This window comes from Sceloporus occidentalis, unplaced genomic scaffold, assembly GCF_023333645.1.
Source record: "Sceloporus occidentalis isolate IW3139 unplaced genomic scaffold, rSceOcc1.0.p SCAF_3, whole genome shotgun sequence".
NCBI classification, from domain to species: Eukaryota; Metazoa; Chordata; class Lepidosauria; order Squamata; family Phrynosomatidae; genus Sceloporus; species Sceloporus occidentalis.
In genome coordinates, this window is record NW_028316983.1 from 214,368,702 (window position 1) to 214,396,447 (window position 27,746).

Sequence of the window (27,746 nt, forward strand, 5' to 3'; positions counted from 1 at the left end):
GAATGGCCGTATCAGGGCAATGGTGTGCGATTGCCGCAGCCCTGATTTGATTAGGAAAGGGGCAATATATACAACCCCTGCAGCGTGTCTTGGACTTATGTGTTTGCATGCCAGCTGGTGCATTTTCTCCAGGACCTCCTCTGCCCCTCACTTTTAGAGACACTGCTGTTCAGCCCAGGGACCTCTCTTAAGCGCGGACCGAGGGCAGGGAACCCAACTACAGTCAGCCCTCCACATTTGCGGCTTTGACTTTTGCGGCTTTCATTAGTACATTCTCCCTAGGAACCTGGCAAGATTCTGCTGGAAGTCGACCATAGAGTTGTGCTCTAGAACTTCCTAGAGAAAACACTTCTTTGGGCACTTCTTCCAGCAGCACAGATGCTGTGATCCATTTTTGGCAGATCATGTTGGCCATAGAGTTGCGCTGGAGGACCTGGAGATTCCTAGAGAGGCCTTCTCTCAGGTAAAACGAACAGTGTTGTGTTCTCTTTTTCATTGTCTTTTTTTTACTACATTCACGGCGTGCGGAAGTGGGCGTGTCCTCCGCCATCGCCCCTGAAATGAAGAGACCACTGTGCGCTCTCTCTCCGTCTCTCAATCAATCCATTTCCGCCTAGTCCTCACTGCCTTCCTTGCCGGGGAGGGGGGCAGTAGTGCGCATGCGCGGCCCCGTTCGGCCAGTTGGGGCGGGGAGAGTGCGTGCGCCCTCTCTTGCGTAATACGTGCTTGCGTAATACGTAGGTGTACGTGCGCGCTCCCTTGCTCGGGCCAGTGGCCAAGGAGCGCCGGCGCGGAGGGGCGCGAGCTCTTCTCTCGGAGGAGACTCGCTCCTTCTTCTCCTCCTCCGTGAGATGGCATCATTTTGCTGCGCAGGGGCGGCGTCGACGGCGGCAGCACTGCCGGCGGTTGGGAGCGGAGCCGAAGGCTGAAGGGGGACCACCCTTCTCCTCCTCCTCCTCCTCCTCGGCAAGGGCAAGCAGCCCCTTACTATACAACCCCTAAACAGCTGGGCTCGGAGCCACGGTAAGCGCAGAGGGAAAGGAAAAGGGCCAGCCAGCAAGAGAGATAAACAGGCTCTTGGCCTGACGAAGAGGAGGAGGAGGCGGAGGTTGTCTGTTGAGGGGAAGGGGAGGAGGAGGGAGGAGGCAGGCGGATGGTTGCCCCCCTGGGAGCTTTTGTGGAGAGCTGCTGCCGCCTACCACTGGGCTGGGGAGGGTTGCTTGAGAGCCCTTAGAAATGCTCCAGGTCGGGAGCGCTTGAGCTGCCCTGGCTCCAGGGAATCCTGGGAATTGTAGTCTGTTGTGGCTCCAGAGCTCTCTGACAGAGGAGGATCAATGTCTCAAAGGGCTGTCGCTCCCAGGAATGACCCTCGCACTCAGCCAGGGCGGTTAAAGCAGGCTCAGACTGGGTTGTTGTTATTATTTCTGCAGTGTCCTTTGGACCTATTGTTATTGTTGTTGTTATTATGCTTTGTTTATATAGCGCTGCTGATTTACCCAGCGCTCTACGTGAAAACAATAAAATAGATAAGAGTAAACCTGCCCATGGAGTACAATCTAAGAAATAATAAGGTAATACATATAAAATACATAGCAATACAGGGAAAGGTACAATAAAGTAAAGCAGGCAACAAATTAAAAACGCCAAATAGCAAATAATAGTTACGCAGCGCCTGGGAACGCTTCGCTGAAAGCTTCTGTTGCTGGAGAAAGGCGGCATATGAAGAAATGGTGATGATAATGACGATGCTTCCCTTGGCAGCTTACCCCCCTCCAAATTGGAGAACTATAGTTCTGTGAGTCACTTAGCCTTCTCTGTTGTTATTACTGTTATCTGTTGTTGTGGCTCTGGTGCCACAATAAACGACAGCCCCCCATGATTCCCAAGCACTCAGCCAGGGCAGTTAAAACAGTCTCAAACTGGATTATTTCTGCAGTGTGTTTCGGGCCTCACTTAGGAATTTAGGTCCCAAAAGGCTGCATGAATTGCCTTCCCCCTCCCCCTTGTGGACTATGGGCCCAAACTCTTCGGGTCACTTTGGAGGTATGCTGTTTAAATGATGCACGCATCATAAGAGGCCAGAAGCTGCGCCAAAGCTGTGCTCAGTCCTTAGGAATGGAGCATGGCTTTGGCCCATGCCTCTTAGGACGCAGGCATCATTTAAACAGCATACCTCCAAAGTGACCCGAAGCAGCTTTATTTTGGCCTGTCTGTTTGGGCCCTATGACTCTGAAGACCAGGCCATAAAACCCATTGGGTGACCTTGGGCAAGTCACACTCTCTCAGCCTCAGGTCAAGGCTATGGCAACCCACCCACCAAATCTTGCCCAGAAAACCCCATGATAGGTTTGCCTTAGGGTCTCAGTAAGTCAGAAATGACTTGAATAGGACAGTGGTGTGTGTATGTGGTGTGTGTACCCTTTTTTCTATACTTGTTGGGAAAGTAACTTGAAGGCACGCAACAGCAACAACCAGTGCAGAAAGAGGGTGTTCCTACCAGAGTATTGCAAAGGGTGTAAAAGGCCTGGGCGGGTTGAGTGTATATGTTACCAGGCTATGCCTTTCTTCCCTCATATATCTGAAAAGAGGCAATTCCTGGCAGGAAGCCTATCCTTGTTGAGGTGGAAGTTGCCCTAAGTTGAGAGGGACTTAATTTCAAGTGAGTGAATATATGATGTACACTTGTCCCTCCATATTTGCTAGGGCTAGGGACAAAAGACCCCCGTGAATATGGAAAAAAACGCAAATAACAAGAACACCATGTTTTTACCTGAGAGGAGACCTCTCTAGGAATCTCTAGCTCCTCTAGTGCAACTCTGTGGTCAACGTCCGACAGACCCTGACCATAGAACTGCACTGGAGTTGCTACAAATGCCTAGCAGAGTATTCTCTCTAGAAATATCTAGGTCTTTCAGTGTGACTTTTAGTTAAAGTTGACCATAGAGTTGCACTGGAGGACCTAGATATTCCTAGAGAGAACATATTAATCAAATTTGTGACTAATCAAAGCTGGAAATATGGAGGGATGAGTGTAGAGTTAGAAGTATGTTAAAGATGCTGTTATGCAATTAATGAGGCTCATCTGAAACTTGATGAGAACAAGGAAGGGCCCAGATCATAAAGGCTTTCCCATACTTCAGTGCTGAGTCTTACTGTGGTGTAAGTGTGACAAGTTCTTTTGAAGGGTTATGAAACTGGGATTCTCTTGAAATGTAGAGCGCTCAAGTAGAGTGGCAGTTATTGAACATTTAGTATTCATGTAATACTTGTTTGCAAATCTCCTTTGTTCATTGAGCCAGTGTGCGCAGTTAAATGTTTAAAGCTCTAATATAAATACAGGTTGAGGATCCCTAATCCAGAAATCCCCAAACCTCCAAAAAGCAAAATATTTTGCTACCAGCCACTCACTTCCACCTTCAGGGTGATGGATTCAGTGCTCCTGTTAGTCTGTGGCCCAGAACACTGCAGAAATGATCCAATTGGAGACTGATATAACTGCCCTGGCTCAGTGCTAGCAAACCCAGGGAGTTGTAGTTTATTGTGGCATCAGAGCTCTCTGACAGAGAAATTCAAATGTCGCAGAGAGCTACAGTTCCCAGAATTCCCTACCATTGAGCCAGGGGCAGTTATAGTAGTCTCAAACTGGATTATTCCTGCACTGTGTTTTGGACCTGTCTCTCATATCCTCTCTAGCCTCGCATCTCATCCACAAAACAAGTAGGAAATGAATAAGATGCAAGGCTGGAGAGTGATGCGAGTATCTATGAAATGGTGTGAGGCATGGATTCGTGTTGAGCGCTGTGTTTGGATTCATGCCATTTCACAGGTCCTCAAATGATTTGAAGGCACACAACAACAATCTATCCAACTATGTCTCTGTCCAGCCTAGCAAATACAGTACATACTACACTACTTGTGTTGTGTATTGTTGCTAACTGCCCTTGAGTCAACCTCGACTCATGGCGACCCAGTGAATGAACCATCTCCAAGAACCACTATCTTCAACTGCTCAACTAAGATCTTGTGGGTTTAGGCCTATAGCGTCTCTGACTGAGTCCTTTCATCTAGCCTCCCTGTGTTTCTGCTTCCTTCTGCCTTACCTGGCATTGTCTTTTGTTTGCTTGTTTTTTCAATTTCACATCACGTCTTCTCTTAATGTGGTCAAAATACAACAACCTCAATTTAGTCATCCTGGCTTCCAGAGATAGTTCGGGCTTGATCTGTTCAAGCACCCATTTGTTTGTCTTCTTGGCTGCCCATGGTATCCTCAGCACTCTTCTCCAGCATTACATCTCAAAAGAATTTATTTTCTTTCTGTTGGCTTTCTTTACTGCCCACCCCTCACATTCATACATGGTGATGGGAAATACAGTGGCTTGTATGATCCTCACTTTAGTGTTCAGAGTTATCTCTTTAGGCTCCTATCCATTTCTTTCTTGGCTGACTTTCCTAATCTTAACCTCCTTCTAATTTCTTGACTTCAGTCTGCATTCTGATTAATGTTTGAACCAAGATATGGGAACTTTGATTATTTCAATTTTCTTATTATCTAGGGTGAACTCTTGTAGCTCTTCCTTGGCCATTATTTTTGTTTTATTGATGTTCAGCTTTAAGCCTACCTTGACACATTTCTCCTTGACCTTCTTAAGTAATTGCTCCAGGTCTTTGTTGGTTTCTGCCAGTAGTATTCTGTCATCTGCATATCTTAGGTTGTCAGTGTTCCTTCCCCTGATCTTCACTTCTCCTGCCTTTGAATCTAAGCCTGCTCAGTTTTCTGCATACAGGTTGTGTATTATGTGTATGCAAATACAGGTATTCCAAGATCCGGAAAAAAATCTGAAAATATGAAGCACTTCTGGTCCCAGACATTTTAGGTAAGGGGTACTCAGCCTGTATATTAACTGAATGTTTTAATTTCCCATCTTTCAATATGAACCTCAAGGTATTTTATGCCTTGAGTGTCACATAATAATAATAGGATTTATTTATATACCGCCCAATCACTGGGAATCCGATATATAGAAAGATAGGGGATTCTCATTCACCCAACACATAACTAGTTTTAGCATGCTTGTTATATTTTGCATTTTAAGAATGTCCCTGGACCTTATGGGCTAAGCCATATTTTGTTTTAGACCAGTGGTCCCCAAACCTTTTATTGCTACTGCTCCCTTTCATCTAGGGCAATTACTATTTTTTCATATTGGGTCTATTGTTCTACTGCAGATTCAGAACAACCAATCTTGGTCAATGCTTTCTTTGCACTTAGTCACCTTGGATGCAAGCAACCAAAGCAGCTGGCAGACCTGCAGCTGAGAAGCCTCTCGACCATGCCATTCCTCCAGCAAAGGCTAGTGTGGACAAGAGGCCTTTCTGTTGCTGCTCAGCCAGCTGCTCGGTTTCTGCTCTCAAGGTGACCTGTACAAAGGAAGAAGCTTCTCCCTGGTGAGGAAGGAAACTCAATTCTTTTTCACTGGGATGGGCTCAGCCAGTGTGCATGTAGGTAGAGTTATCAAGAGGCCACATGCTTGGGACTGGAGACTGGCGTGGATGGGGAAAGGGAGAGATTTAACTACAGGAACCACTCTAAGGTGATGGACTCTTTCCAAGAATCAACTTCAGACATTCCTCTCTCTGCTTTACCAGAGACATGTATTTCCCACACAGCTTTAAGTGTTCACCCATACACATACAAACATTGTTTCTTTTGTTACCTCTTTTCTCAGCCTGTCCAATGGAAGGAGCCCAATGGCACAGTGGTTAAATGCCAATACTGCAGCCATAAGGTTGTGAGTTCAATCCCAGGGCCCCCGAGGTTGACTCAGCGTAAGTCAGTAAAATGAGTACTTAGCTTGTTGAGGGCAATTGGTCTACAGATTATAAACCACTAACAGCTGAGTTCTGCTGATTTCATTATTAAGTGGTATTGAAATGTAAATGCTATTACTGTTGAAATGAAAGAAAAAACCAGGAGCAGAGGAGCAGTTCCAACCTGACAGCCAAGTCCCAGCAAAGCTCACAAAGTTTAATTAGAGTTCCAAATCTGAAAGCTCCTTTTTGCCTCCACGTCTCCCTGACAGCCACATACTCTAACTCTTTCTCCCAGTTAGTCAGCTTGTTCCTAAATGGGGCCATTCCAAACTTTAGAAGTGACGTCCTGCACCCAAGCCTCGCAAGAGTTTCCCAACTGCCCCTGCCACCACCAGTGAAAGATGCAGCTAAGGGACTGAATTTGTATGGGCAGGCAAAGAGCAGGAGACACCACCGCACAAAATTATAATTGAGACTGCATTGTGGTTTTAAGGGATTCTGAAAAGAGGTTTCATGTCCCCCATGGCCCTAAAGGCTGCTGGTTCCTCTTGTCTTTCTTGCACACTAATACTTGGACTGAGGGCTCCCCCCATTTCCCCCCTTTGCCTCACTGGACTAAAGTCAGAGTATGTCCTATTTTTGAGTCCTGGCCAGTTGAGACCAGTGTTCTGCAATAGTAACTGATTATTCCTGCATATGGGCCAACCAAAATTCTTTATGTTTTACAACAGTCTTAGATTGGTTTTAGGTTTGGTGAGACTTATTTTCACTTATCACCACACACACACACACAGACACACACAGAGGATCAGGATTTATTTTGCTGTTCTGAATGGAAATTAGGAAATTCTCAGGTTAGAGAACAAGAGACCTAGAACAATGGTTCTTGAGCTGTCTGATGTGGATGATTGACTTTTTTTGGTGAGTGAGCCAGGGACCAGTATCGTATTTGTGACTCTTGGATACAATTGTTCCTTTCTTTCCTCAAAGCTTTCCTAGGACCAGTAGCAAATGGCTTGGAGACCAGCACCAGTCCACGGACCATTGCTTTGATTAGCACTGACCAAGAGGGTTATCTGAAACTGTTAAATAAGGGGAAATAGTTAGCGAGATTTGGCTGCCTGGCCTGACTCTAATTATGTTTTGGAAGAATTTGTATGACATGGTAGGAGTCGTTACCTTACAGATGATGTTGGATTGTAACTCCTAAGATTGCTCACCGTTGATTATTCTGGCTTGAGCATTGCAGTCCAACAGCTCCAGGAGAGTCACATGATTCCATCACTTAGTTTACAGGTGAAGTGAATATTATGGTACTTGTTACATTGTGATTTGTTCCTTTAAATTTTGAAAAACCTAGACACTATCTAAATATAAAGATAATATATATTTTGCAGGAAATATATTTATATAAACATCTTAAAGCACAACTGGCTGCACAATGCCTCCAATATCTAAACTGTTTTATGTATTCAGTGCATTTCAATCATACAATTAAGCCAAAATAACTTTTGGAATGCTTTCAAAGCATTTTTATTTTACACATGCCCTGTTGTCACACTTGATTCTTGCCGTGCTTAGAATCTAAAAGAAACATCACAAGGGAGAAGTGGTGAGGAGGGAAGAAGAAAGATGATAAACTTGAGCACCAGTTCCAAAAAGTTCTTATAAGGAACAGCTGAGATAGGAATAATGCAGGGAGAAGAAGAGCCTAAATGGGTTGGTTTCCTAGCAGAGCTGATGGAGTGACTCTGCTTGTTTGCCTGTTTATTTAGAGCATTTATACTCTGCTGTTTAGCTGGAAAGGGTCCCAGAGTAGATTGCAGATCCATAAAAGCAACATCTCTCTCCTGCTGCAGCTTGATGGAATGGCAGCTGCCAGGTTATAGTTGAGCAGGAAAAAGGCAAAGTATTGCAGCAGAGCCTGTATAGGGGACCCATTATGCCATCTTCTCCTGCTGAAACCTGGTGAATCATTTTAAGCTTCTTGTAGCCTTAATCGTGTGGGCCCCTGGTGAAATAAAGCTGTTTCACCTTTTTTGGATTCTACTAAAAGGTTACTCTAAGACTAGCTGTTCCTAGAGGGACTAAGAAGCATACTACCACTTTAGCCAATTTTGTTATCCCTTTATTTGGAGATAATACAAAGGGAAGTAATAGTGCTACTCTATTCTACTTTGGTCAGGCCTCACCTAGAATACTGTGTCCAGTTTTGGGCACCACAATTCAAAAGGGATGTTGACAAGCTGGAGTGTGTCCAGAGGAGGGTGACCAAAATGGTGTAGGGTCTGGAAACCATGTCGTATAAGCAGAGACTTAGGGAGCTGGGTATCTTTAGCCTGGAGAAGAGACGGTTAAGAGCTGATATAATAGCCCTGTTTAAGTATTTGTAGGGGTGTCATATTGAGGATGGAGCAAGCTTGTTTTCTGCTGCTCCAGAGAATAGGACAGGGAGCAATGGATTTTTCATTTTTTGGTTTCTAGAGACTATCATCCAAGAATGGAATATATCCCTTGGCCACGTACCTGTTCTTTAGAATCAAACCGGATATTTCGATGCCCTGAATCACTAATTGAAATCTGGAATGAAAGAGAACAAATATCCTGACGCAGGTACTATGGATTAGGTCTGCATTTTTGTCAGAACTGGGAGTTTTTTTCTCCAAAAATAATTGTGTGTGTGTGTGTATGTGTTTTGGAAACAACTGCAAACAAATAACAACAAAATGTGCTTTTAAAGCTCTTGGCAACCCCATGATTTTCATAGGGTTTTGTTATCGATGAAATACTCAGAGGTGTTTTTTCCAGTTTCTTCTTCCGAACTACAGCCTGCAGCACCTGTATTCCATAGTGGTCAAAATCCAAAGCAGAGCTGATGCTGTTTAGCTTCCAGCGTTGGATGGGATGTGGTGCCTTTAAGTTATCTAGGCAGGAAAAAATAATTGATTACACTTGTCCCTCCATATTCATTAGGGTTAGGGGCACAAGACCCCCGTGAATATGGAAAAACTGCAAATAACAAAAATACCATGTTTTACCTGAGAGGAGACCTCTCTAGAAATCTCTAGGTCCTCCAGTGCAACTCTGTGGTCAACATCCAACAGACACTGACCATAGAACTGCTCTGGAGGAGTTACAAATGCCTAGTAGAGTATTCTATCTAGGAATCTCTAGGCCTTTCAGTGCAACTTTTAGTTAAAGTTGACCATAGAGTTGCACTGGAGGATCTAGATATTCCTAGAGAGAACATACTAATCAAATCCGTGAATAATCAAAGCTGCAAATAATAAAGCTGCAAATATGGAAGGATGAGTCTACTTGCTATTTTTTTTTAAAAAAAGTAGATCATAGTTGTCATTTAGAAAGGAACACTTTACACATTATATTTATTTTTAAAATTGCATAAAAATATACTTAAAAATACAAAATTGCCCCCAAATTCCTCTAGATGACACCTCAAAACAAATGTAAAATTACTTGCTACACTTAAAAGACCAACATTTCAAGTTGTTCCATTATTTCTAGAGAATAATATCATTATCCCCTTGTTAAACCCCTTCCCAGATAGCACTTCACAGCCATTGTGTTCCCTTAGACTGGAGCATGCCATTTCTAACTTCAGATTTCTGGTTAGTATATTCGTCATAGTGTTAGTGTATTTACACTTAGTGTGTTAACATGCTAAATGTTGATGTTTCCAGTTAGAAGGCTTGTGATAGGGAGTTCAAAATCAAAATGACCTTCTTCACTTTTTGCATTTAGAATCATAGAATCGTAGAGTTGGAAGAGACCACAAGGGCCATCTAGTCCAACCCCCTGCCATGCAGGAAATCCAAATCAAAGCATCCCCGACAGATGGCCATCCAGCCTCTGCTTAAAGACCTCCAAGGAAGGAGACTCCACTACACTCCGAGGGAGTTTGTTCCACTGTCGAACAGCTCTTACGAACAGCATTTATTAGTGCCAACTGTTTGTCACTGATTGATTCACCCTTGCTAAATAATGCTTGTCATGGTATTAAGATGTGCATAACTTTTGCTAACACTTTAAATTATTAATTTGAGATCTAATTTCTTCTATTTCTGTGTTTTGTAGTCCTGTCGTTATCTTCCCTTTACCATAACTTCATACACTCTGTATAATTGCACTAACAAAAGATTTCTAATGACCTGTTTTAATCCTAATGACCTAGTTTATTTAGGGTCAGATGAATATGACTATTTGGGATAGATCTTCTTGGTTAGATTTAGCATAGTCTTTTTATAGTATATGTCTGAGCAACTGGAGAAGGTCAACATTGGAGAGCAGGCTACTCAGCAGGCTTAGGAAGACACCAGGTCAATATTGGAAGGGCAAAATGAAAACAAGTCTAGTCATATCTGTGATAAATTTCTCAGCTATCATTCTCGTCAAAAAAGCAAATCAAACCATGTCTGGATGGAAACATTTGCTGTGGATAATAGTTACGAGATAGGCTAACTGTAGTTTAAGTAGGCTCCTGGAGGGTCATTTGGTGCACCACTGCACCCCTTTAGTTCCCAGGAAGAAACTAACTCTAATCACTTCATCCTAGGCTGCTTAAACCACCAGAATAATAACTGAGAAATTTATCACAGATATGACTAAACCTGCTCTAATTTTGCTCTGGTATCTTCCCAAGCCTGCTGTCTAGCTTGCAGTTTGTAGACTTTTGTAAACGTTTGTAGACTTGGCGCCTCAACAGACAGAGGGGAAAACCTGGCTACTCTTGGGGTTTCCTGATTGATGGGAGAACGTGCTGACAGCACCACCAGCTCCCACAGTGGGCCGACAAGTGACAAGTGACACACAGTCTGTATCGCTCCCATCCCTCTGTGAGGACTGACCTGCCAAAATAGAGCATTTGTGGCTACATGCCTCGCAGCACCATTATTTTTTCTGTGCTGCTACAAACACACGCATACGCATGTATACTCTGCCAGCAGCTTCCAGTCGCCTCCTTCATCCTGCCCATATGATGGGCTGTGCAACTGGCCAACAGATCACATGAGCAATCAACTGCTCATGCAGGGCATCAGTATGCTCAGTAGCACATTGGTGCAGCATAATCATGGAACTCCCCCACTCCTCCCCCCCCCCACGGTACATGCCTCCTTTCTTCCCATTACCACTATATCCCCCTGTTGTATGTGCCAGTTTGTTACTGTACTTATTAAATACATTATACTGTTGGTGACCTGATGTGTTTGTCATCATTTCACTTAATAGGTGTGTAATGGGTCAATGGTGCAATGGGTTGATGATGCAGCTGACCACTCGTGTGCTTGTGCGATCGGTTCATGGGTGGGTTACAAAAAAAACTATTGTCAGTAATGGTGCCAGTGGTGCTAGTGACTCACCAGCCCGTTCCCCCATCTCTGCAGTGGGATATTGTCTACATGCTGGTGCAATAGATTGCTCTTTCTGGCATTAACTGGATCAAGCCAGGGTTTTGTTTTGTTTTGGTTTTTTTTGTTTCAATGTTAAGCCCCAGTGTGTGTTTTGAGTCTATTTCTCTCACATTTCAGCCACGTGTGTCGTTTGGACAGGTAGGGTTCGAAATGCGGTAGGGCCTACTTTCTTAGATTCTAAGCATCTGTGAAAGTAGACCAGTGTGTTTTTATGTGTTAAATCTATTTTAATTTTTGTCAGCTGTCTTAAAAATAAGTTCTGGCAAAAAGGCAGATAAAGATAAATATGGCCATGGTGATAGTCTCACTAAATTGGGTAGGGTAGGGTAGCGCTTGTGTGTTGTGTGTATGTTGTTTGCTTTCAAGTCGTATCAACCTGTGACGACCCTAAGGTGACAGGGATAGGTTTTCTGCAGTTCGGAGGTCAGGTATCACCAATATGATTGTAATTGCTGTTATTGTGTGCCTTCAAGTTGTTTTTTTACTTAGGGAGATCCTATCACAGGGTTTTCTTGGCCAGTTTCTTCAGAGAGGGTTTGCTATTGCCATTCTTTGAAGCTGAGAGATTGTGACTTGCCCAAGGCCACTCAGTGGTTTTTCATGGCCAAGCGGGGATCTGAACCCTGGTCTCCAGAGTCAGTCCAGCACTCAAACTACTGCACCACACTGGCTCTCTAGGGCACGGCTTACTCTCTAGTTATTATGCTTACCTTACCATCCTAGAAAATTAAGTAGTCATTTGGAATAATGAAACCTTAGTTGTTTTCTCCTGATCTTAACTTAACTAAAATTCTTAGTTGTGAAGTTCATTCTGAACTGAAGCAAGCTGAGCAAAACTTTCAGATTCGGACTATTGAATAATGGGAATTCCTGCACCTGTTGTTTATATCTAATTATGTTCTAGTAATTGACATATGAAGCTGACCTGTTTCAAGTCAAATTATGATCTAGCTAACTCAGTATTGAACTCTGGATGGCAGCAACTGTTCAGGTTCTCAGAAAGCTCTGAGATTTTTTTCCCTGGAGATCGGGGAGTTGAGCCTGAAACTTTCTGTATGCAAAACATGTAATTTACCCTGGCCATATAGACTTTAAAAAATCTTGATTGCACAAGCAGGCTTTCTGAAGATATTACTAGACCAGCTTACATTTGGCAGTAAAAGAATAAGAACTGGTTGAAGATGTCTTTATCTCCCCCCCCCCCCCCAAGAATGTGAGAGAGCACAGGACATGTAGGTGTATAGCGAGTATAAATACAAGGGCACAGAGAAACTAGGGATGAAGAGTATAGTTGTTGGGGCATGGGGGCGTAAGTCCTGAGAAATTAGCTGGATTATCAGTAAATGTGGATATAGATCTGTTCCTGTTATTTAGCTAAATGTAGCCACATACATTGATGGGTTAGTAGATTATGCGAGGGGTAGGGGGGAAAGGTTGTTGATCTTTTGAATAGGTTTGAAAGGCTAACTTTGAAAATGTAGTAAATTTGCTATATGACTTTAAAGTCATGTACTAAATGCTTATTGTATATGTCAGAGATATTTACACCAGTGAAGAGATCCAGGACGTCAATACTGGCAGCCAGATTGAGAGCATCTGGATAAAAATTAAAGGGAAGGGAAACAACAAGGATGTTGTGGTGGGAGTCCACTACAGACCCCCAAGTCAGATGGAAGAATTGGATGATGCCTTTCTAGAACAGATGACTACACACTCAGAAAGGAGAGAGGTAGTAGTGATGGGTGATTTCATCTATCCTGATATTTGCTGGAAGTCAAACTCAGCAAAATCCTGAAGGTCAAGCAAATTCCTCACTTGCCTCGAAGACAGTTTCATTTTCCAAAAGGTGGAAGAGGCAACAAGGTGGTCAGCTATTTTAGATCTGATCCTAACCAACAAGGAAGACTTGGTTAATGGGGTGCAAGTGGTGGGATCCTTAGGTGGAAGTGACCATGTTCTCCTGGAGTTTGTTATACAATGGAAAGGAGAAGCCAGGCATAGTCAAACACACATTCTAGACTTTAGGAGAGCAGATTTCAGTAAACTTAGAGAAGTATTGAGGGTGATCCCATGGTCAGAAATACTAAAAGGGAAGGGAGTTCAGGACGGAAGGGAGTTTCTCAAAAGAGAGATACTGAAGGCACAATCTCAAACAGTTCCAGTGAGAAAGAAAAATGGGAGGTGTCTCAAGAAACCAGGATGGATGACTAAGGAACTTTCAACTGAGCTAAGTTCGAAACGGAACATGTATAAGAAATGGGGAAATCATGAAAAAGAAATTCAAAGAAATAGCAGGCATGTGTACGGGTAAAGTCAGACAAGCTAAAGCACAGAATGAACTCTGGCTTGCTAGAGAGGTTAAAAAACAATAAAAAGGGCTTTTTTTTATATATCCGCAGCAAAAGGAAGAAGGAAATGGTAGGGCCACTACGTGGAGAAGATGGCAAACTGCTAACAGGTGACAGAGAAAAAGCAGAATTACTCAACACCTTCTTTGCCTCAGTCTTCTCAGAAAGAAAAAGTGTGCTCAACCTGAGGATAATGGAGCAGAGGACAGAATAGGGGAATTTTAGCACAGAATAACTAAAGAGATAATACAGGAATATCTTGTTAATCTAAATGAATTTAAGTCTCCAGGACCAGATGAACTACATCCAAGGGTTTTAAAAGAACTGGCAAATGTAATATCGGAGCCATTGGCAATAATCTCTGAAAACTCCTGGAGAACAGGAGAAGTCCCAGCAGACTGGAGGAGGGCAAACATTGTCCCCATCTTCAAAAATGGGAAAAAAGAGGCTCCCAACAATTATCGTCCAGTTAGTCTGACATCTATACCAGGAAAGATTCTAGAGCAGATCATTAAACAGAGAGTCTGTGAACATCTACATGGCAATTCCATAATCACAAAAAGTCAACATGGGTTTCAGAGAAACAAGTCATGCCAGACAAATCTGATCTCTTTCTTTGATAAAATTACCGGCTTGGTAGATGAAGGGAATGCTGTGGATATAGTATATCTTGATTTCCGTAAGGCCTTTGACAAGGTTTCCCATGACATTCTTGCAAACAAGCTTGTAAAATGTGGGCTAGACAATGGATTTGTAATTGGTTGACTGGCTGAACCCAAAGGGTGCTCAACAATGGCTCCTATGCATCCTGGAGAAAAGTGACCAGTGGGGTCCTGCAGGGCTCTGTCCTGGGGCCAGTGTTATTCAACATCTTTATCAATGACCTGGATGACAGAATTGGGGGCATACTTATCAAATTTGCAGATGACATCAAATTAGGGGGAATAGCTAATACCCCAGAGGACAGGATCAAGATTCAAAATGACCTGAACAGACTAGAAAGCTGGGCCAAAGCTAACAAAATGAAATTCAACATGGAGAAATGTAAGATATTGCACTTAGGGCGGAAAAATGAAATGCACAGATATAGGTTGGGGGGGACACCTGGCTGAACAAGACTACATGTGAAAGGGATCTGGGAGTCCAAGTAGACCACAAGTTGAACATGAGTCAACAGTGTGAGGTGGCAGCTAAAAAGGCCAATGCAATTTTAGGCTGCATCAATAAAAGTATAGTGTCTGGATCAAGAGAAGTAATAGTGCCACTGTATTTTGCTTTGGTCAGGCCAGTTCTGGTCACTACAATTCAAAAAGAACATTGAGAAACTTGAGTGTGTCCAAAGGAGGGTGACTAAAATGGTGAAGGGTCTGGAAACCATGGCCCAAGAGGAAAACTTAGTGAGCTGGGGATGTTTAGCCTGGAGAAAAGAAGGTTAAGAGGTGATACGATAGCCCTGTTTAAGTATTTGAAGGGATGTCATATTGAGGAGGGAGCAAGCTTGTTTTCTGCTGCTCCAGAGAACAGGACCTGGAACAATGGATGCAAGCTACCGGAAAGGAGCTTCTCCCTCAACATTAGGAGGAACTTCTTGACAGTAAGGGCTGTTTGACAGTGGAACATATACTCCCTCAGAGTGTGGTGGACTCTCCTTCTTTGGAGCTCTTTAAACAGAGGGTAGATGGCCATCTGTCGGGGATGCTTTGATTGAGATTTCCTGCACGGCAGAGGGTATGACTGGATGGCCCTTCCGGTCTCTTCCAACTTTACGATTCTATGATTCTACTGAAAAAAGTGTATATGTGGGTGTATGTAGTCATATCTTTCATTTTTCAAAAAATAGGCTGAAGTTGCAGTCGTTGATATGGCCACAGCATCTCCACGGTCTGGAAGCAGTAATAACTATAATGGAAGACTACAGATGCAAGTAACTAGTAAGTAAAAATCAGTCCAATTATGCACTTAATCATTTTTTCCTTGCTTTTGATGAATGAAAATAGATTATATTTACCTTTAACTTTTAGTTATCAGCAGTGAGTTGAAATTGCTTCAAGGTAAATAATGCTAAACCAGTCATTCAGCCTTTCTGGATTGCAGTACATTCTCTATACCAGTTATAATAAATGGAACATAGTTATATCACATACTTAGTAAAGTGTGTTTCTGAGTCTGTACACATATTTGTCATGATGAGTAAAGAAAAAAATGTGAAGGAATACTAGTTTTGTAGGTATCCTACTAATCTAGAATAGCTGTGGTCTCTGAGAATTGCTCTTTTTGAATTTCTCATTGGTTGTTTTTTTAATTATGTATGGGCTGTGTTTAGAAAATCATGTAAACTTAAACAGTGCTATAGATGCATGTTTTTCAGCATTTAAAAACATGTATTTTTTATTTCTTTTTTGGATACACTGTCTAGCAGTAGTAAACAAGTAGAACTTGCATCAAAATGTTGCAGTGCAGAGAACATTCAGCTTTTTAGGAATTGAAATCTGTGCTGTTCACCTTCCCTCCAGCTTATATATTTTTATGCTTCAGAAGTTCTCTTAGAATCTTGACAGGATTTTCAGCTTCTCAGACCCCTATCATCTCTTCTCCCTTGCTGACCTAGTTTTGTACCTTTCTAGCCCCATTCTCCCTGTTTCTGAAAAGTTTCCCAGCATAAGCTGTGAGCTGCTATGGGAGAGGCAGGAGAAGTAGGTGATGAGATATGAAGCAGGGAAGTCACGTACTGTGTGGTGACAACATGGGACAGAAAGGAGAATTTACTGAAAGATAATGGGTGACATTTATGTGTTAATTTAGGTGCATAGATTTGGTTGAGTGGGATGTATGTGAATTGGTTATATTTATGATTTGCATGAAGTCCCAGAAGTTTACCTATGAGAGTGTATTCCTTGAGCTGAAGACAGCTCTCTGCCCCCACATCTGTGACTAAAATAATTCAGAACTATTGCCCAAAGAACAAACAGAAATGGTGATTTAAAAAACATGAAAACACAACAGTGCAAACATGTTAGACTGAGGATTTTTTCAAAAAATTGTCTGTGTTGCAATTTTTACATAGGAACAATGTTCCTATTTGGTATTATACTTCTAAACCTTCAATAAAACGAATTCCAGTTGTTCTGCTTTTGAAATAAAGAAGACATGTCAATAACTAGTAGGATGTTCACAAATACACAAACATTTCCATCCACTTTCATTCCTGGTACAGTCGGCCCTTCTTATACACGGATTCAAGCATACACAGTTTGAAAATGTTCAAAAAAAGTATAAATTTCAAATATCAAACCTTGATTTTCCATTTTTATAAGGGACATCATTTTGCTATGTCATTATATTTAATGGGACTTGAGCATACATGGATTTTGTTATACACGGGGGATCTTGGAACCAAACCCCAGCGTATAACAAGGGCCCACTGTATTTAATTATAAAGCAATAGTAATTATCCTTTATTTAAAAGCAGTCTGTTCCATATAAAGCTGTTGAAGATACTGTGAGTTCTACCATCTCATGTGCTATTCTTAACTGAAATACTGGAGATTTCTCATCTTCAGATAGTTTTGGGGTGCAGATTATCTGTATCTAGTTTAGTCTGGCTTTGAACCTTAACTTCCAAATTCATGGTGTGCAGCTTTGTATAACTTCAGGCTCTCCAGATTTGTTGATCTGCAATTCATATCCAGGTTGCAGTCCAATATATCTGTAAGGCAGCAGGTAAAACTGCCATAGTGGATGACTTGTGCCAGAAGGTTGAGGAGATAATGCAACTCTTTTAGTTCTCCTGGACTTCTCAGCTGCTTTCTTTGCTACCAGTCATGATTTCTTCTGGATTGTTTACCTTATATAGAACTAGGGGGCATTATGTTACATTCATTTCTTCTGGATGAGAGACACAGAAGGTGGTGTGGGAGACCCTTATCTGTGCTCTTTAGCTTGTGTGGTGTTTTAAGATCTGTCCAATTTTTATGTGTTTTTTAAAAAACATCTACATGAAACTGAAGAAACCACAAGAACATTTGGGCTAAAATGTCACCAGTATGATGATCATATATCTACTTATAGTCTAAGAGAGATGATGAAAATCTTGAATAGGTGTTTGGGGGCACTTTGGAAATGGATAAATAATGGAGCTAAATCTTAATTCAGATGAATGGGCAGGGCCAGCTGATCTGGGTCGTGGATCATAACCATTGTATGGAATTGCAGTCTCATGAAAGAAAAAGGTATGCAGCTCTTGCACACAACTGTCACAACAGGAGCAGGTGACATGGATGGTAAGGTGTGTGTTTTATCAACTTTGACTGATACATGAGCTCTGACCCATCTGGAGAAAACAGGTAGTTGCTGATTTAGTCCTGTGTTCTGTTCACACAGTTGCCAACCTGATTGCTTTGGGAATCCCACAAGCAGAACCGACAGCACAATAGTAACCTTCCATCTGAGTTCCCCAGCAGCCTCTGATATTAGAGGTAATACTACATCATGACTAGAAGCTCTTGGTAGCCTAGATTTGTGTTTAGTTACATCCAGACTATAAAATTCTCTATGTGAGTTTGTCTCTGAATATGGTTCAGAACTTTCATGTGGTAGAGACTGTAAGTAGCCAGTTCCTTGTTTCCACAAGACTAGAAAATGATTAGAAAATAGAACATTGATTATGTAATGACAGCAGTAGCTGTTAGTATACTTATGGTCCAGTTCAGACGTTGTTACCTTTAATGTCCTAAATTACTTTAAAAGAGAAACCTGTTTGTCTGCTAAGATCATTCTCTGAGGCCCTATTCCGAGGTCTGTTGGCAAAGTCCAGAAAGCTGGCAGGTTTGTGAGACATGACATTTTTGATGGTACCTCCATTATGGAACCCCCTCTTATGAGAAATTTGTGTGATCAACTTGGAAATGGACTGAAGCACGGACAGTGGAAGAATGGATTTTTAAGGTTGCTGAATTAACCCAAATTGCTACATTAATTTGGATTCTAAAGGATAAACCAGTTGAAGATTTTTTGTAAGACTGGAAACCGTTATGAACTTTTTGAGCAATAAGAAGTCTTAACGATAAATAAAATAATCTGCAGTTTTGGTTATTAGTAGTATTTCCCCCTATCTCCTTTGTTTTTCTTTTCATTAAAGGTAAAATTGAGGGGCCAGAGCCGTACTGTTCTTTAGTTTGTGTTTTTTCCTTTTTTTATTTCTCTTTCTTTTTCTTCTTTGTTTCTTTATTTTCTGTATGTATTTTCTGAATATGTCATTTTGGTTTTGACTGGATATTAATTTGCTAGTAGTAAAAATAAATCAATAAATTAGAAGAAACTTATGTGGTTGTCCTATTATGTAATTTATATGGTGGTTTTCGCCAAAGACTTGGCTGTTTTTACCTAATTAATTTGGGATAGAGTTTGGGAGTTAGAGCAGAAGATATTACTTAGTTATGCATTTGTAACTAAGTCATCACTGTGGCTTTATTGTTGGTTTTAGGTGAATTATTCATCATTTATTTACATATTTTGATAATGAATCATTTGCTTTAGTTTTTACCATGTAAGTACAGTGCGCCTGCGTCATACGCGGCATTCAGCATACGCTGAAAGCCGCTAGGGAGCCCGTGGGGTGCAAGGGACGATGCGCCCCATTAAGAATAATGGGGCATACACCTGTGGTGCGTTCGTGCCGCTGCGCCACCACGCCATGCACGAGCCCCATTATTTTCAGTGGGGCTTGAGCATGCACATTTTTTTAATGCGGGGGAGGGGGTCCAGAATGGATCCCCCGTGTGAAAAAAGGGTGCACTGTAGACCTGGGAAGGATATATAACCCTTAAAGCATTAATTCTTAAATAGTTTTGGGGCCATGACCCGCTTTGATAGTGCAATGGGAATTATGGGCCCTCTTCTCAGAAAAGTGCACTTTTATACAGTTACCAAATTAACCAGAAGGTAATAGAATTTTTCAGGGTTTTTTTTTGGGCCATTTCATAGACTTCCTAAAGCTTGTCAATTAAGCCCATTCTAGGGAACTGTGAAGCACAAGTTAACAACCCTTGCTTTAAAGTAAATGTAGAAAGTGGGTGGGTACGTAGTCTTTCCAAGATAGAATTGTACTGTCTGTGAAAAAGTAACTGCATCACCTGGGTCCATCCAACACAGGCTCATGAGGTTGAGATGGCTGCAGCGGCCAAGAATGTCTTTTTTTTTCAGCGGGTTTGCTAACTATGGTCTGGAACAGACCAGCCACAAAGGTTGGCTTCTGGGTGGCTTGGGGGCATTGATTTTGACGCCGCATGCCCCCAGGAGGCCTGGAAGACATCCAGGCAATCAGATGGGGGGCAGCTTCAGGCCACTCCGGGATGTGGCTTTTTTTATGCTGCACTCTGCCAGAACACCCAGAAGTTGCACCGGAGCCACCTAAGGTGGCTGCAAACTGGCCCAAATAGGAACCAATATTTTTTGCTCCTATTTGGGTCAGCAGCAGAGGGCGCCTTCGTGATAGTGGCATGTGTTGGCCACGGTCCCAAAATGTTTCGGAGGAGGCAGCTTGAAGCTGCCCCTTCCTGCCAATCTGTTCTGGCCCAGAATCTGTTCAGGGTTTCAGTGGTTCCTAACTTACTGATTGGATTACTGTATTGTGTTATATATTGGATTGACCTTGAAGAGGATCTGAAAGCTTCAACTCTAGTATGAGAGCCAGAACTGTAACCAATATAGCTGGCAGAATCATTGCACCAATTCTGAAAGAGCTGCATGTTCACAACTGAGCCCAGTTCAAGTTACTGATGCTCACATTCAGTGTTCCACATTGTACCTAAATATTGGCAGGCACATTTCTTCCTATATCAACTTGCCTGTAGCTTGAATTTGTTCATGGAGTCTCTTCCGTAGAGGTATATTATGTGTCAACAAGGTAAAGAGCCTTTGTAGTTATATGGCACCCAGACTATATCAAGGTGCAACTAGTTCCAGTACCTCAGTTCAGTGATGGTGAACCTTTTAGGGACTGAATGCACAAACTCAAAGGTGTTCTGGCACTGCATGTTACCCAGTGCTGGAGGCAGAATGTCTGGAGAGTGAGGTCCCATGGGACTTCTGGGGGTGGGACTTCTGCCATCTGGGAGCGGGACTTCCATGGGTGGGACTTCCCCAGAGACAGCTAAAGGCATGGATGGTGGGGGGAAGAAAGGAACAGGTGTGCGCCTATTCCTCCTCTCCCCCCTCCCATCTTTCCGTGTGCCCTCCAAAATGGCTTCATGTGCCATAGGATCGCCACCACAAACCTAGTTGATTAATTTCACATGTGCATATTGTTAATTTTGATTAAAAGGTTTGCTGAAACACATTGGCCTTCTTTTTTGTGTGTGTGTTGTAGAAACCTAGCCCTATTTTTTTCTATGTAGAATGCCAGGTCGGTGAATGGAAAAACATCATTGGTCCAGGACTTGGTCCTGGATGAACATGCTAACCTGGCTTATATTACAAAGAACTGGCTAGATGAAGCTGGAATGGTTGAGTGAGGATTGTAATCCTCTCCCATCTTTGTCCATCTGGATTTTCTGTACAGCAGCAGGTGAGGCCTGTGGTTGAGGTGGGGAGTGGAAGGGCAGAGTTGCAGTGGTCCATCAGGATTCTATTTCCCTCACCAGTCTGGTGGACTAGAATGTGTGAGATTCTGTTGGTGTACCACCCACCCATTTTGTCTGCTGTGCTCTTTAACATCAAATGCTAGGAGAGATCATCCAGAGTTTTGGGATTTGATGGCACCAGCATAGTGATGATACTCAACTCTCTCCTGCCTATGTGATTCTAGAGATGCTGACCTAGTACTGAACCAATGTAATGGTCAGTAATGGACAGGATAAGGGCAAATACAGTGGACCCTTGTTATACGTTGGTGTTTGGTTCCAAGATCTGTGGATGCTCAAGTTCCATTAAATATAATGACATAGTAAAATGATGTCCTTTGTAAAAATTGGAAAATCAAGGTTTGATACTTGAAATTTATAGGTTTTTTGAACATTTTCAAACCGTGGATGCTTGAATCTCTGTATAAAAAAATCCATGTATAAGAAGGGCCAACTGAAAATTGAAAATTAATCCAGAAAAAACAGAGTCAAGAGGCAGATCAAAGAATAGGGACTCTGCCTATGCTGGGGAGGGTTACATTCCCCCTGAAATCTCAAGCCCTGCAGCTTGGGTGTTCTCCTGGAACTCAACTCTGAGACTTGGATGCCCAGGTTTCAGCAGTGGTGAGGAGTGTGTTTGCACAGTTAAACTAGAGTGCCATCTCTTCCTGTTTCTTGAGATGTTAACTCTGGCTACAGTGACACATGCCTTGATTACATTCTATACAAACCTGCCAGAGTTTTCAAATTAACCAAGAAGAGCTTCATTTGGTGAGGATTTAAGGGAAAGCCTTCCCAGTAGCTGTTCCCAGTCTCTGGAATTCCTTTCCAGGAGAGGCTACGCTAGGAAGAAGCTAGGCTGGCCGTCTCCCTGTAGTCCTTTTGCCAACAGGCAAAGAGCTTTTTCTTAAGCAGGCTTTTAAATGTGTAATTAGGGATGCTTCTTATTAGAACATGTTATTTATTATTTATTAAAAAATTTGTATGCCTTTTAAATTATTTTATACTGTTTGATCTGGTGGTTTTTAATTGTTTTTTAAAATGTTAAAGTCTCTACTCTGGGAGAAGGGCAGCATATAAATGAAACAAACACATAAATATATTATACCTTTGGTACCAAATTTTCTGTAAAAGAAGTAAAACCCATGAACATAGCTAATAATTGAATGAGTCATACCGCTGCAGTTGGAATTAAGGACCATGCATTGTCTGAGTAAATGCTGAACACAGTAAAAATTAGTTAACTGAGCTGGGTTCAGTGCTTCTGTACAAAAATTGGTTCATTGTTACCCCAGGTTTTCTTCATTTCAGCAGTTTAATGTGTGAGATGGAGAATAATTGTGAAATACCTGGAATACAGACATCACTGCTCATATCTACCTGTAGGTTTCAAATTCTCTTCTAAATGAGCTGTTATTTCTGATACAGTTTGAAATGCTTCTGGAATAGTTTGGAAAGCATTTCATTGTAGGACTTACACATATATGTACATCCCCTCACCCTTGGCCACATCCTGTTGCACATATGGGATGCTTCTGCTTTTTACTTGACATAAAACACACACTGTTGCTGCTATAAAACAACCAGAAACTTAAAAACTCACTGGTCTCTTAGTTTCCTGGATTGCAGCCATTGTATATTTTAATGGTGTGTGTATGCTGGTTCTTTACAGACAAAACAATATCTGATCTTTCTGTATGACATTTGACTGGTTTATGCAAGATACTAGAAAGAAAAATGGTTTAAACAAATGTTAAAATATATACAGTTTGTTCAAGGGTTCATATTAATAACAATAGTCTTTCCATTTTCTGGTGTGGAAGACAGCCAGACGCTATTATCTACTTTCATTTCTTGCTGCTGCTTCAAATTTATCCTTTCTGTCACCTGAATGCTTGTTTAAACAATATCCGGGATGTCTTGTGTTCCCTTATGTTTGTTTTATTGGTTCCTTTTTATAGCTAATCTTAGTTACTGCATATAGTATGTAAGTTGACCTCATGTATAAGTTGAGGGCAGTTTTGGTGCCAAAATCATGGATTTTGACCCGTGGATAAGTCAAAGATCAAACACTGGGATATGTTACAAAAGATCTAAAGGGGAAACAAAGCACCACTTCCCTTCCTCTTTCTCCTTCTCTGGACCTCTTGCAAGGGTCACAGTCTCAGCATGGAAAACAGGGAAACAAACCTCCTCTCTCTCTCTCTCTCTCTCTCTCTCTCACACACACACACACACACACACACACACACACACCCCAGCTGTTTGTTATCTCTGGCTAAGAAAGAAGGCTGAAGGATAAGACAGAGAGAGAGAGGAGAGCACATGGGGACTCGAACAGGGAGGCAAACTCCCCCTCCCCTCACTCTCTCCCTTGCCTCAAGCAGCTGTTTGTTAGCTCTGGCTGTGAGAGAAGGCTGAAGGATAGGACACACACATAGAGGAAAGTGTGTGCAGGGACTCAAAAAGGGAGCTGTTCAAAGATCCCTGGCTAAGAAGGAAGTGTGGGCATTTCTTATAGGAATTTTATAAGCAGCATTACCATATTGCCCCGTATATAAGTTGACCTGTGATTTTGGAGTCCATTTTGGAATATAAATTCCTCAACTTATAGTTGAGTATATACGGCATGTATTTTAATTTGGAGGCGAGAGGTCCCTTGAATGTATTTGTATCAAATTGTAGGAGAGGTTCTGTTGAACTATAAAATCATCTCATACTTTTAATTTTTCTTTAGACCTTTACATTAAGAATGATGGTGGCTATCTTATAGTACAGTTTGTTTTTTTAAATCCCGTCATTTTACTCATTAATATATTTGTACACATAATATTTTTATATTTTCCAATGTTCTGGAATGGAACAGGCACATTACATTATTTTCCCAATTCAGATACATTAAATGTATTATGTTCCAAAACCAAATACAGTTGGCCCTTCGTATCCATGGGGGATCGGTTCCAGACTCCCCCTCCCCCCCACACAACTAAAAACATGGGACCACAATAGATGCAAGCTACAGGAAAAGAGATTCCATCTAAACATTAGGAGGAACGCCCTGACAGTAAGAGCTGGTCGATAGTGAAACACACTTCCTCGGTGTGTGGTGGAGCCTCCTTCTTTGGATATTTTTAAACAGAGGCTGGATGGCCATCTGTCGGGGATGCTTTGATTGTGAGTTTCTGCATGGCAGGGGGTTGGACTGGATGGCCCTTGGGATCTCTTTCAACTCTATAATCTGTGATTGTCTCCAATGGCAGCGCAACATGCACGTGGCCAGTGGTGTCACTGGGGGGATGTGGACCACACCAGGTGACACCTGATTGGGCCTGAGGGACACTCATGGGGAAGATGGACCTTGTGTGCTGTCCTGCACTGCAGACATCATTGCTCCCACCAGCCTCCAGTGATGTGCTTCAAGAGCTCCCTGCACCCACAGCAAAGAAAAGGGTTCCTTCCTCCTGCCTGCTGGCCATCCTGCTGAATGGCTCCACCTCCACCACAGCAGGCAATTGAGCTGAAGCGGTGAGCCTTTCTCCCTCCTCTGCCTTCTGGCACTGCTGATGGTAGCCCTCCTCATATGCCACCTGCGGGTGAAGAGTCTGCACTGGGTGCCATTCAACCTGGCTGGGATGGTCATGCCACTGAGCCTGCCACCGGAGGTGGGTGCAGCACTCTATCATGTGCCGGTCTCAGGAGGAGCAGCAGGAGGGGTGTACACTTTTTCTCCTGGTGGTGTTTGAGGCAGTGCTCATCCTTTGGGTTATTGCTTCATCATTTCAATATGGAAGTCTTCTCCAACGCTTTTGGATACTGTAAATCCTTCTGTTCCCAAGGACAATGTGAGGACATTCATAGAAGAGATTATGAGAATGGTGAAGTCATTAGAGTTGGCTGTAATGCAGCTGCAAACACAGATTGATGATCCAGTTTTCCACCATGTCCATACGTAGCTTACTGTTCCAGCTGCTTTGCCCCTGCTCCCATACCTTCTGCCAGTCTTTCACGACTCTGGATAATTCCTTCTTTCATGCCCTTTACATCCAACAGGATAGAAGCCCTTTACAGAGTTTAGGGTTGTGACATTCCTTGGTTTGGTCAACACCCTAAACCAAATTCAGTTAAATGCATCTGTTTTGAGTATCCTGAAAACAGATGAGTATCCTGAAGGTTACACTTGATACCAACTGACAAAGAGGGTAAACAGTTGGATCAATGGGCAAGACGTTTTACTCCTCTGCTGCCCTCATTTTGAAAATCTCCCAACTATCCCACATGTATGGGTGTGTCTCACCAGCTGCTCTGGGAGAAACTAGCTCCCATTCTCAATAAATTGTTGTTTCTCCAGTCTGAAGCTCATAAATTGGCTGGACAACAGATCTTGACTTCCTGCCATATGGCAGACTATGGTAGCAAAGCTCTGCTGGAGGTGTAGCATGACGAAAACATGCTTGTCTTTGGTCTTCTGTGTTTTGTGATCATGTGCATTTAGTGATTGAGCATCTTCCCTTCAATGATGTTGGTTTTTCAACACTGATAGCGATGCAAAACTGAAGCACACTCAGAAGATGTGGTCCACCATAAAAATGGATGGGTTCAGTCCCCTGATACAGTTTGGTTCTAGGTCTAGGTCTGCATGGTACAGATACGGTTTGACCTCAGAGTGTGTCTACAGTCCCACTCATGCTGGATATCATTGTCCCCTTCCACTGCCTTCCGCTTTGGGGCAGATGCTGACGACCCCTGCCCTCAATTTAAGTCTATTAATTCCTTTTTTTCTCCCTTTCACAAATTTTATTTATATTTAACAATATAAATTTTCCATCTCTCTCCTAATTCATATTAAAAAATAGAAATACCACTCTGTTAAATCTCTTTACATCTGCAATTTTCATTCTATTAATTTACATATTATAGTCTTATTCATCTAATTATTAATCCAAAATTTAACTTGGTCTTTCGATGGTTTCATTTTCTCTCCCCCCCCCCCCCCCGATGTTTTGACAGTTTCTAGCCTTGGGCGTAAGATATGAGGTATCCATGTGATAAATCCTTATTCTCAATTTCAGATAGAGATATTAATAATGCTCCCTTAAAATGGGCTCTCTCCTTTGTTTGTCTTATCCATGAAAGAACTTAATCCCGAAATCTTTGAATCTTTCAAATTCTTTTTAAAAAGGATGATTCAGTCTCTTGATCCATCTTGGTTCTAAGTTCAGGTCCGCATGGTCGAGATATGGTTTGTCTTAAAAGTATTCTTCCTCAAGCATTCTTCATACCACACCTCTCTCAACCATGCTACTTCAAGAAGTGGAGATTCTCTTTCAAAAAGGGCCATTCAGTCCTTCTTAACTTCCTCAGGGATTCTGTTACTCATTGTAACCAAGAAGGAATGGAGTTTTCCAGCAGAGAAGGTTAGAATCCCCTATAGACTGGGATTGGCTTCTCCCATCTGCTTCTAGTGGGCAGGAAATGAGAAAAGACCTTCCTGCCCTGAAGTGGTATGGGCAATCCCCAAAGATTAATCCTTTTCCTGCCTATGCTCCTAGCAGGACATGGATTTACTTGCTGGTTGCTTTGCCTTGCCTGGATTTACTTTGGACTCCCTTGCCTTTTCTCTGTTCTCCTTTGAGCCTTTCCAGGGAAGGAGTGAGCATATTAGGCACTACATCTGTCTATGATGCTTCAGAATGGTGACTTTAAACTCCATCCTTATTTTGATTCAGGATTATGATTTCTTCACCTCTCTGGACTTGAAGGGAGCTTACTTCCACATTTCTATGTGGTCATCTCACCAATGGTTTCTCTGCTTCACAGTAGGAAAGCAGGTTTGCTGGTTCCAAGTTCTCTCCTGCAGTGTCAGTACTGTTCCCTTTGTCTTTTCAAAAGTCATGGTGATGGTGGCAGATGTTCTGCAGTAGCAAAGTATTCTCTTTTACCTGTATATAGAGGACTGGTTGATTGTTGCTTCCACCAAGGAGCAACTCCTACTGGACACAGATGTTGCTTTGTGCCTTCTCAAGCAACTGGGCCTTTTCCTGAACCTAGAGAAATTTCTTCTGTTTCCCAGTTGAAGGCCCAGGCTGCTGGCTGGGCAGCTGGCAGTAGGAGGGCAAAGCAGTGGCAGGGAAAGGTGAGACAGTCTGATGCTGACACCACTGCCACTTGGCAGCTCTTTCTGGGTCTGGTCAGACAACTGGCCAGGTAAGAAGGAAGGAAGGGCAGGGCAGACTGCTGTTTTGCCAGCACCTGACAGCCTTTTCTGTGGCTGGCCAGGTGGGTGGGTGAGGCAGTGGGAGGGAAGGGAGAGTGGGACTGGCTGCTTCTGCTGCTGCCAACCAGCAGTCTTTTCTGGGTTTGGCTAGATGGGCAGCTGGCTGGGTGGGAAAATGAGGCAGTAGGAAGATGAGTCAGTCCACAGCTGCTGCTGCCACCCAACAATCCTTTCTGTGAGTTGACACCAACCCTAGTGATGCCACTGTTCCTGAATAGCTTTGATATTCTCTAAACTGCATTGATGACCAAGCTCTTGACCTGCT

The 27,746-nt window shown here is 42.5% G+C and overlaps 1 protein-coding gene across 5 annotated transcripts in view; it reads left to right on the forward strand.

Moving 5' to 3' along the window:
- The first annotated feature begins 763 nt into the window (after window positions 1-763).
- Window positions 764-27,746, forward strand: part of WWP1 (WW domain containing E3 ubiquitin protein ligase 1) — a 70,800-nt gene continuing 43,817 nt past the window's right edge. For 2 of the 5 annotated variants that reach the window (XM_089517567.1, XM_089517571.1), the window contains exons 1-2: window positions 765-1,023; window positions 15,429-15,519. In XM_089517567.1, the coding sequence (XP_089373693.1) occupies window positions 15,450-15,519 (70 nt within the window). In that variant the 5' untranslated portion in view covers window positions 765-1,023; window positions 15,429-15,449. Of the gene's footprint in view, window positions 1,024-8,356; window positions 8,425-15,428; window positions 15,520-27,746 lie in introns of those variants that run through there. The other 3 variants (XM_089517570.1, XM_089517569.1, XM_089517568.1) reach the window with 3 other exon arrangements.